Source organism: Nerophis lumbriciformis, linkage group LG02 (genome assembly GCF_033978685.3).
Source record: "Nerophis lumbriciformis linkage group LG02, RoL_Nlum_v2.1, whole genome shotgun sequence".
In the NCBI taxonomy this organism is placed as follows: Eukaryota; Metazoa; Chordata; class Actinopteri; order Syngnathiformes; family Syngnathidae; genus Nerophis; species Nerophis lumbriciformis.
In genome coordinates this window covers 30,164,520-30,175,000 of record NC_084549.2, presented here as the reverse complement: position 1 = coordinate 30,175,000, position 10,481 = coordinate 30,164,520, and the positions used below count along the sequence as shown (strand labels likewise).

The 10,481-nt window shown below is 41.3% G+C and overlaps 1 protein-coding gene across 7 annotated transcripts in view; it reads right to left on the bottom strand.

The window, feature by feature from the left end:
* The window catches only part of vit (vitrin), a 103,847-nt gene that overhangs the window by 5,711 nt on the left and 87,655 nt on the right, over positions 1-10,481 (bottom strand). For all 7 annotated transcript variants that reach the window (XM_061960534.2, XM_061960517.2, XM_061960543.2 and 4 more), the window contains one exon: positions 2,283-2,796. In XM_061960534.2, coding sequence (XP_061816518.1) covers positions 2,283-2,796 — 514 coding nt within the window. The remainder of the gene's footprint in view (positions 1-2,282; positions 2,797-10,481) is intronic.

Here is a 10,481-nt window from a genome sequence, read left to right as displayed (position 1 = left end):
AGATGAGAAGACACGCCCCCTCTACGAGAGTCACCTTGCGCAGGTACTGACACAAGCAGTGGAGGACTGGAAGATAAAGATATCCCAGTCACACGTGATAATGCCAAAAATCAAGTAATTACAGAGAATGAGGCAGGACTGGGACCACAGATAGGTGCTTTGCACATGTAGTGAATTTGGCATCACAGAAGGGAATCTCAGTCAATAGGATGGAGCGCCTCTTTGGAAGGATCAGGAAGGTTTCTTACTTCCACCCAAGCACAACAGCTGCTCATGTGCTTAAGACAAAGCAAGAAATGCTAAAGCTGCCTGCTCATACATGATGTCCCAACGAGGTGGAACTCCACTTATGATATGTTGAAGCAGCAGGCAGCTATATACTCTGCATTGACCCACAACACCCTGAAGACAAATGTCACCCTGTCTGATGATGATGTGAGAGTGGCAGATGAGGTCCTCTAGGTGCTTAAACCCCTCAAAAGTGTTACATCTCTACTGAGCACTGAAACTTCACCATCTGTGTCAATGATCCTGCCACTGAAAACAAGGATTCTACAATCCATGGCTCCAAGTGTGGAAGACAGCAGCATCACTCCAGATGTCAGGCTTTATTTCACTACCTATGTTTCAAGGAAGATGATGTTTCTTCTTATGTTGCACTTAAACTTGTTTTTTATTAATGGTCATTGGTCCAAGTTTAAAGAAAGGAGGAATGCCTTTTTATGTTGCACTGTTTTTCATTAATTATGTTAAAAGGAAAATAAAAATGCATGTCAAGTTGATCAACAGATTGTATTATTCTCCAGTGCAATAACAGTACTGAAATGAAGGCAAAAAGGGCATTAATGGGAGCTTTAAAAAAAAAAAGAAGAAAAAAAGAAGTAACTAAATAGTTACTTTTCACAGTAACGCATTACTTTTTGGTGTAAGTAACTGAGTTAGTAACTGAGTTACTTTTGAAATAAAGTAACTAGTAACTGTAACTAGTTACTGTTTTTCAGTAACTAACCCAACACTGATCGCCGCACATCATATGTCAGCAGCCAAGAGAAACTTTTGTGACATGTGACCTGTTTTGCAATAGTTTTATTATATTTTTTACACCAAATAATATATTGCAAGAATCGGTTCCAGATTCCGTATTAAATCACTTCGCAAGAATCGAAATCTAATCAAATCGTTGTAAGATTCACATCCTCTGTGGGTGAGTTACTTACTTAAAAATAATTTGAGCGATATTAAACCAAACATAAAATTCCCCTGAATCAACTCAGCCTAACCAAATATGGTGCCTACATTATACACATTTAATTCTTATATGTATATTTATTTCTGTATCCAATATTGGTGCAACATTTGAGTTTGCGAGGACTTTTGTCTGCCACATGCCCTTGTTTTTAATAGTTTTTTTTTAGGACAATACAAAATCGTGATGTCATTGTCACAGCAAGGGAATATGGCACCACCTAATAGAATGTACACAACAAGCTAAATCCAGTCAATTATTTTTAGAAAATAATTCCACCTATACAGCGAATATTGGTGGAATATAAATTTGAATTAATCTGATAAAAATGAAGATACATAACAAAATATATTAACAAGCCAGTTTTTTTTTTTTGAACGGCTCCCTTCAAAGAACCATAAATCCAATCTCTACTCAAGAAAAAAAAAATATATATACCGTATTTTTCGGACTATAAGTTGCAGTTTTTTTTCATAGTTTGGCCGGGGGTGCGACTTATACTCAGGAGCGACTTATGTGTGAAATTATTAACACATTCCGTTAAATATCAAATAATATTATTTATCTCATTCACGTAAGAGACTAGACGTATAAGATTTCATGGGATTTAGCGATTAGGAGTGACAGATTGTTTGGTAAACGTATAGCATGTTCTATATGTTATAGTTATTTGAATGACTCTTACCATAATATGTTACGTTAACATACCAGGCACGTTCTCAGTTGGTTATTTATGCCTCATATAACGTACACTTATTCAGCCTGTTGTTCACTATTCTTTATTTATTTTAATTGCCTTTCAAATGTCTATTCTTGGTGTTGGCTTTTATCAAATACATTTCCCCAAAAAATGCGACTTATACTCCAGTGCGACTTATATATGTTTTTTTCCTTCTTTATTATGCATTTTCGGCCTGTGCGACTTATACTCCAGAACGACATATACTCCGAAAAATACGGTATGTGTATATGTATGTGTGTGTATATGTATACATGTGTGTGTTGTAAAAAGTGTCAAATGAGAGACAACTCTCACCTTGACTTTGGACAGCCAGTGCAGGTGCTCTGACGTCATCGTAGGAGCGTCCGTCCGTGATAACGATCATAATCTTGCGTTTGTTGGGTTTGGACTTGCTGAAGAGTTGCTGGGCGGCGTACGTGATGGCGGCCCCCGTGCTGGTGCCGCCGCTCCAGTAGTCGATGCGTTTGATGGCGTCCAGCAGCTCGGCCTTGTTGTTGTGCTGACCGAAGGCGAACTCCAGCCTCTGCTCATAGGTGTACTGCACGGCGCCCACTCGCGTGTCCGTGTCCGAGATCTCGAACTCCCGCGTGATGTTGGCCACGAACTGCAGCACGGTGCGGAAGTTTCCCGTGCCCACGCTGCTGGAGCCGTCGATGACGAAGGCGATGTCGTTGGCGTTGAGGCAGGTTTTGCTGCACACCAGTCGGTCGGTGTCGCACACGCGCTTCACCAGAGGCTGCACGGCTTTCCTCAGAGCGAACCAGCTGGACACGGGCATGGAGAAGAAGCCGTTGGTGCGACACACGGCCTGCAAGCCACACGAGAGCAGAAATTAGTCTTACTTCCCTTTTCACAGGATTCGCTTTTCGATGCTACCAATTGCCAGAAATATGTCCCAGTGATGGTAGGAGCAAACATTGTGTGACAGTAGTCAACCACACACTAGCACAGCGGGAAAAAGGTTTCATGGTTCGGTTTTCCGACAAACCCTTGGGAATAAAAATAGTCTTCTAAACCAAAATGTTTTCTGCGTTTTACAAAACCCAAAACCAGAGAAGTTGGCTCCAAAACCTGTATGTACCTTTCAGTATTAATGGTGCTTTCACAGATGTGTAAGTTACCCATGCCTTGGGCCCTAATACCATACTTGCCAACCTTGAGACCTCCGATTTCGGGATGTGGGGGTGGGCGTGGTCGGGGTGAGACGGGGGCGTGGTTGGGGGCGTGGCTAAAAGGGGAGGAGTATATTTACAGCTAGAATTCACCAAGTCAAGTATTTCATATATATATATATATATATATATATATATATATATATATATATATATATATATATATGTGTGTATATATATATATATATATATATATATATATATATATATATATAAGAAATACTTGACGTTCAGTGAATTCTAGCTATATATATATATATATATATATATATATATATATATATATATATATATAAAATAAAATAAATACTTGAATTTCAGTGTTCATTTATTTACACATATACACACACATAACACTCATCTACTCATTGTTGAGTTAAGGGTTGAATTGTCCATCCTTGTTCTATTCTCTGTCACTATTTTTCGAACCATGCTGAACACCCTCTCTGATGATGCATTGATGTGTGGCACGCACAAAAGTGCTTTCATCAAATGCACTAGATGGCAGTATTGTCCTGTTTAAGAGTGTCACAACATTGCTGTTTACGGCAGACGAACTGCTTTACGGTAGACAAAAAAGTGACTGCTGTGTTGTTGCCACGCTGGGAGGACGTTAATGAAACTGCCTAACAATAAACCCACATAAGAAACCAAGAACTCGCCCTCCATCATTCTATAGTTATAATGTGATTGGGCAGGTACGCTTTTTTATATTGTGGAGGACCTGAGTCCGCCTGAATTTCGGGAGATTTTCGGGAGACAATTTGTCACGGGAGGTTTTCGGGAGAGGCGCTGAATTTCGGGAGTCTCCCGGAAAATCCGGGAGGGTTGGCAAGTATGACTAATACACCCCCATACCATCACACATGCTGGCTTTTCAACTTTGCGCCTAGAACCATACCATACCATACCATACCATACCAACTTTATTTATAAAGCCCTTTAAAAACAACCACAGTTGAAGAACAAAGGGCTGTACACCACAAAGAAATAGAGGCAAAGGACAGACTAAAAAAATAACATTTAAAACAGAAGTAAAATACACATTGAAAAAGCAAATACAAATTACCCTAAAATCTATTTGTTACATAAAAAGCAGTTAAAAAGTTAAAAACAGTTAAAAAAGTTAAAAACAGTTTAAAGTCTCATGCTGGGTTAAAAGCCAGTGAATAAAAATGGGTTTTAAAAAGGGTCTTAAAAGTAGCCAAAGAAGGGGCCTGTCTCACATGGAGAGGGAGATCGTTCCAGAGTTTAGGACCCGCAACAGAGAAGGCTCTGTCTCCTCTGAGCTTGCGCTTTGATTTGGGTACCTCCAGGAGCAGCCGATCAGCTGACCTGAGGGACCGGGTGGGGGCATAGAGGTGGAGCAGCTCAGAGAGGTAAGGTGGGGCAAGACCACGTAAGGATTTAAAAACGAAACAATCCGGATGGTTCTTTTCCTCTTTGTACACAGTTCCCAAAAACAATTTGAAATGTGGACTCGTCAGACCACAGAACACTTTTCCACTTTGCATTAGTCCATCTTAGATGAGCTCGGGGCAAGCGAAGCCGGCGGCATTTCTTTCTGGGTGTTGTTGATAAATGGCTTTGGCTTTGCATAGCCATTTAGTTTTAATTTGCACTTACAGATGTAGCGACCAACTGTAGTTACTGACAGTGGTTTTCTGAAGTGTTCCTGAGCCGATGTGGTGATATCCTTTACACACTGATGACACTTTTTGATGGAGTGCCGCCTGAGGGATCGAAGGTCTGTAGTATCATCGCTTACGTGCAGAGATTTCTCCAGATTCTCTGAACCTTTTGATGATATTACGGACCGTAGATGGTGAAATCCCTAAATTCCTTGCAATAGCTCGTTGAGAAATGTTATCCTTAAACTGTTCGACAATTTGCTCACGCATTTGTTTGTGAATGACTGAGCATTTCATGGAAGCTTTTATACTCAATCATGGCACCCACGTGTTCCCAATTAGCCTGTTCACCAGTGGGATGTTCCAATTAAGTGTTTAATCAGCATTCCTTTCAGTCTTTTCTGCCACTTGTGCCAACTTTTTAGAAACATGTTGCAGGCATCAAATTCCAAATGAGCTAATATTTGCAAAAAATAACGTTTTCCAGTTTGAACGTTAAGTATCTTGTCTTTGCTGTCTATTCAATTGAATATAGGTTGAAAAATCATTGTATTCTGTTTTTATTTACGTCTTACACAACGTGCCAACTTCACTCGTTTTGGGGTTTGTATATATTCAGCTACTTCTAACAGCTACGATTTCACAAAAAGCCTCTAAAAAGACTTTTTAGGAGCACTCTACATATGACAGGACGGGCAGACTGGGGACTAAGATACCATCCATCCATCCATTTAGGGTCACAGGGGGTGCTGGAGCCTATCCCAGCTGCACGCGGGCGGAAGGCGGTGTACACCCTGGACAAGTCGCCACCTCATCACAGTGCCAACACAGATATACAGACAACATTCACACTCACATCCACACACTAGGGCCAATTTAGTGTTGGCAATCAACCTCCCAGGTGCATGTCTTTGGAGGTGGGAGGAAGCCGGAGTACCCGGAGGGAACCCACGCAGTCACGGGGAGAACATGCAAACTCCACACAGAAAGATCCCGAGCCCGGGATTTAACTCGGGACTACTCAGGACCTTCGTATTGTGAGGCACATGTACTAACCCCTGTACCACCGTGCTGCCTAAAAATCCATCCCACTTTCCATATTGCTACAAACTATTTGTCCAGGCAATCAGAGGATGGAAAAATGCTGACGCTATTGTCCGCCTGCGAGCTGGCCCAGTGATGTGGATCTGAAATGTGATTGGTTAAAGAAACGGCACTATTAAAGTTTAAGCAACATGAGCCAGCACTCTTAAAGTACCAGTAGAGTAGAAAAACAAGTTGCCTCTATATTGAAGCTTGTATCATATATATCTGATTTATGGCACCAAAAGACTTCCAAAGTATGCAAATAAATAGATGATTCATCTCACAGAGATTTTCCATCCATTTTGAGGGATAATGAACTAGCCAGTCACATTATCGCCTGATGTACAGTTAGGAACCACAGATCCCTTCTCCATTAACAACAAAATCATGCAGACTTTGTCAAAGCAACAACGATTACTTTGGGAAAAATTATGATCCAGAACCTTATATTTTTGAGCCCGAACACAAAGAGGATGAGCACTAAGTTTTAGAAGCTGAGTGCTGAACGGATGCAGCTTCATTGAAACACTATAACATCAGCAACCTTGCAAGGCGCTAAACATGCAAACTAACCATGATAAAACAAACACTTACTCTAATATTTCCACTCTCCCTGGGATGTCGACCCACGCGGCGCTCGCATAATTCCGTTTAGATAAAGATTAAATCGCAATTCTCACGAAGGGTCAAAAAAGTTGCTGCAACAAACATCTTTTTCGCCACATTGTCGGTCCATGGCCACATTTGTCTACTACCAGGCGAGAGATGCATGAATTATAATCTAGAATTTACTTTTAGCAAGTTTGAGATGAAGCAGAAGCCACCGCTGGCTTATAGTGTGTCAACAATAGCAGCGTAAGCTAGCATTAGCTCACTGTTAACAATGCTAGGCTAAAATAGTCTGTCTGCGTTGGCGCTTTTAATAACAATATCACTCATATTTGATTGATTGATTGATTTAAATTTTTATTAGTAGATTGCACAGTACAGTACATATTCCGTACAATTGACCACTAAATGATAACACCCGAATAAGTTTTTCAACTTGTTTAAGTCGGGGTTGAAAAACTTATTCGGGTGTTATCATTTAGTGGTCAATTGTACGGAATATGTACTGTACTGTGCAATCTACTAATAAATATCAATCTGTTGACTCAATTGTTAGCTATTTATTTATGATTTGGAATGCATAAACAAAGCCAAGCATATGTGTTCTTGTCTTACATAATAAGGACTGTGAATGATCCATCCATCCATTTTCTACCGCTTATTCCCAAACAGCACATCTCTTTACAATGTTTATGTAGTTCCAGTATGACTCATTTGATAACATTGTCAGAGTGAAGAAGCGAAGGTGTTATCGAAGGTGTTCAGAGTGGAATATTAAAATTAAAAAATATATATATATAAAATGGCTGACTGAATTTGTGGAATTTTGTGACATTTTACACTTTATTTTCACATACTTCGCGTTTTGTAAATACAATTGGATGGATACAATGAAACACAAATAAGCATAGGTGGATTAATGAACGGGCCTACCGGGCCCAGGCCCAGGGGGCCAGAGGCCCCAAGGGGCCAGGCCAACTTGGCCCCGCGGCCGCGACGCATGCAAAACTACTTTTGCAAAAATAATAATCTTAGGCCCCAAGGGGCCAGGCCAACTTGGCCCCGCGGCCATGATCCATAGAGGGTCAGAGGCCCCAAGGGGCCAGGTCAACTTGGCCCCGCGGCCGCGACCCACAGAGGGCCAGAGGCCCCAAGGGGCCAGGCCAACATGGCCCCGCGGCCATGATCCATAGACGGTCAGAGGCCCCAAGGGGCCAGGTCAACTTGGCCCCGCGGCCACGACCCACAGAGGGTCATAGGCCCCAAAGGGCCAGGCCAACTTGGCCCCGCGGCTGCGACCCACAGAAGGCCAGAGGCCCCAAGGGGCCAGGTCAACTTGGCCCCGCGGCCACGATCCACAGAGGGCCAGAGGCTCTCAATCATTATTATCAAAGCTAATTCTCAAATTGGATCACACAACCTCACTCACATATTCTTTATCAATTATTAAAGGTTGTTTCTGAATTTTGATCACAGAACTTAATTCAAATATTCTTGATTGATTGGCAAAGCTCATTCTCAAATTTTGATTACACAACCTTACTCTGACAAATTATCATTATCAAAAAGCTCTATCTCGAATTTGGATCACAGAATCTCACTCAAGTATTCTTAGCTGTGCCCCTCCCCCATCGAGTCTTTCATAAACCGGTCTGTTCTTTTAGAATCTCCTCATTTGGTACTTTGAACTCGTGAGTGACTGCTCAAAATTTGGTTTCCTTTCCCTCAGTTCAGACTCAGAGATAATTTGAAATCATTCCACAAGAAGTTTAACGCGCACACACACACGACACACACACACTTGAGTTGAGCATTACTTGGAAATTCTTATATTTTCCATTTTGCTGTTATTATCAGCATCTTCCCATTTTGTCCTTTTCTTTCAAAAAAGTTTACAGTCTGACATTTGTCACTGCTGTCAGTTAATAACTTTTTGGTCTTTGACCCATTTTGTCATTTTCTCGATTCGATCGTCACTGACCACTCTCTCCTGTCTGGCAGACATCGTTGCTGCCATCATAGCCAGCAAGCTGCCTGCAGATAGCAACATTTTGGTGTCCTTTGTGAAAATATTTAGAAAGTAGACAAAAGTACACAAAGTTGTACAACTATTATCTTTATGATCTTTTTTTTTGTTTGTTTGTTTCTCTGTTACTGTGTGTGGCCAATTAAGTGACTTTTGGCCATACCTGGATGGTGACATTTAGCGACTTTCTGGTTGTTGTTAAAATTAATAATAGCAACAGTTCTCTTCATCTTAATGCAATTTATTGTGTCTGTCTCTCCACATTTTGCCATTAGGTACTTTGAGCTCTTGTTGGTCAGTCACTCTAAGGTACATTGTTGCTGCCATCATAGCTAGCAAGCTGCCTGCAGATAGCGACATTTTGGTGTCCTTTGAGAAATATTAAGAAAGAAGACAAAAGTACAAGACATTGTACGATTACTATCTTTTTAAAAATTATTTGTTTCACTGTCAGTGTGATTGAGCGACTTTACCGCTAGATTTCACGTCTTTTGGCCATACCTGGCTAGCGACTGAAAACATCATTTAGCGACTTTTTGGTTGTGAAGATAAGTGGTAAAAGCAGATCTGCCTGTTGGTCTTCCCACATTTTGCCATTTGGTACTTTGCACTCTTGTTGGTCACTCCAAGGCATTTGTCCCTGCCTTCAGCTAGTCACTTGGCTCTTTTGGAATTTATTTCACTGTAATTGGCTCTCTCTTTCTCCTCAGTACAAATCAGTCTGTTCCCTTGCCATTCATCACTGACCACTCCGCTCTCCTGTCTGTCAGACATTGTTGCTGCATGCAGATAGCTTGGGGTCCTTAGTGAAAATATCAGAAGAGAAAAGTACACAATTATCTTAATCATCTTTTTTTATTCACTGTCAGTCCTTCAGTGAGTCCCAGTGTGTTGGCGATTAAGCAACGTTGGCATTCGATTTAGAGACTTTTGGCCATACATGACTGGCGACTCAAAACGTCATCTAGTGACTTTCGCTGTCTGAGTTTAGCATTGATTGGAAATCTGTTATCAGTTCTTATAGAAATCAGCTGATTTCTGCTTTTGACTGTTAATGCTAGATTGCTAGTTTTGAAAATTGCATCACTCACACACACACACACACACACACACACACACACACACACACACACACACACACACACACACACACACACACACACACACACACACACACACACACACACACACACACACATAGTTGGTTAAGCTGTTGTGATAGGCAAAGAGCCAATGTGCACAGAAAGAAGGGAAATATGGATCATAAACGTCTAAGTGGAGGAGCTAGAAAAAAAATTCAGCAAGAAAAGAAAAAAAAGGAATCAGTTTTACTTGAGAGTGTTCCAAATATCTCCAGCTTCTTCAGTACAAAGACATCTGCTGAAAGCAATTCTATAAATGCTACTGCAAATTCAGCTAAGGTTAGCAATGCACCTGAGCTAGCATGTAGCTCCCAAGATCCTGAGACCACTACAAGTGTACGCACTGAACCAAATGCTTCGGATGCTAATGATTCAACCAACTCAGCAGTAGCCAGTTGCTCGGATGAATGTGAGGTCACTGCACCTCTGGACAGCATAGAAAATGAGTTGAATCATTCTTCAACACCATCTACAGTGACAACTCTACCTAGTGATCCCGCTAAATGGGCTGATACCCTCACTGAGTCAATGAAGGAAGTTCTTATTCAAAGGTGCAAAATCATTTCACAACCGTCACAGCCATTATCCAGCTTCTGTGAGGAACAGTGGGCTAGGAGGCAAAACCCGATGCCTAAACAATGAACATTTTACTTCACACCTGCCCAATGGACAACGTGTACAAAGAGAGTGGATGATGTACTCTCCCTCTACTGGTAATGTTTACTGCTTTGCATGCAAACTGTTTTCCCCAAAAACGCATTCTTTTGTGACAGGCTATTGTGATTGGAAACACTCAGAAAGATTTGGTGAACATGAGCGAAGTGCTG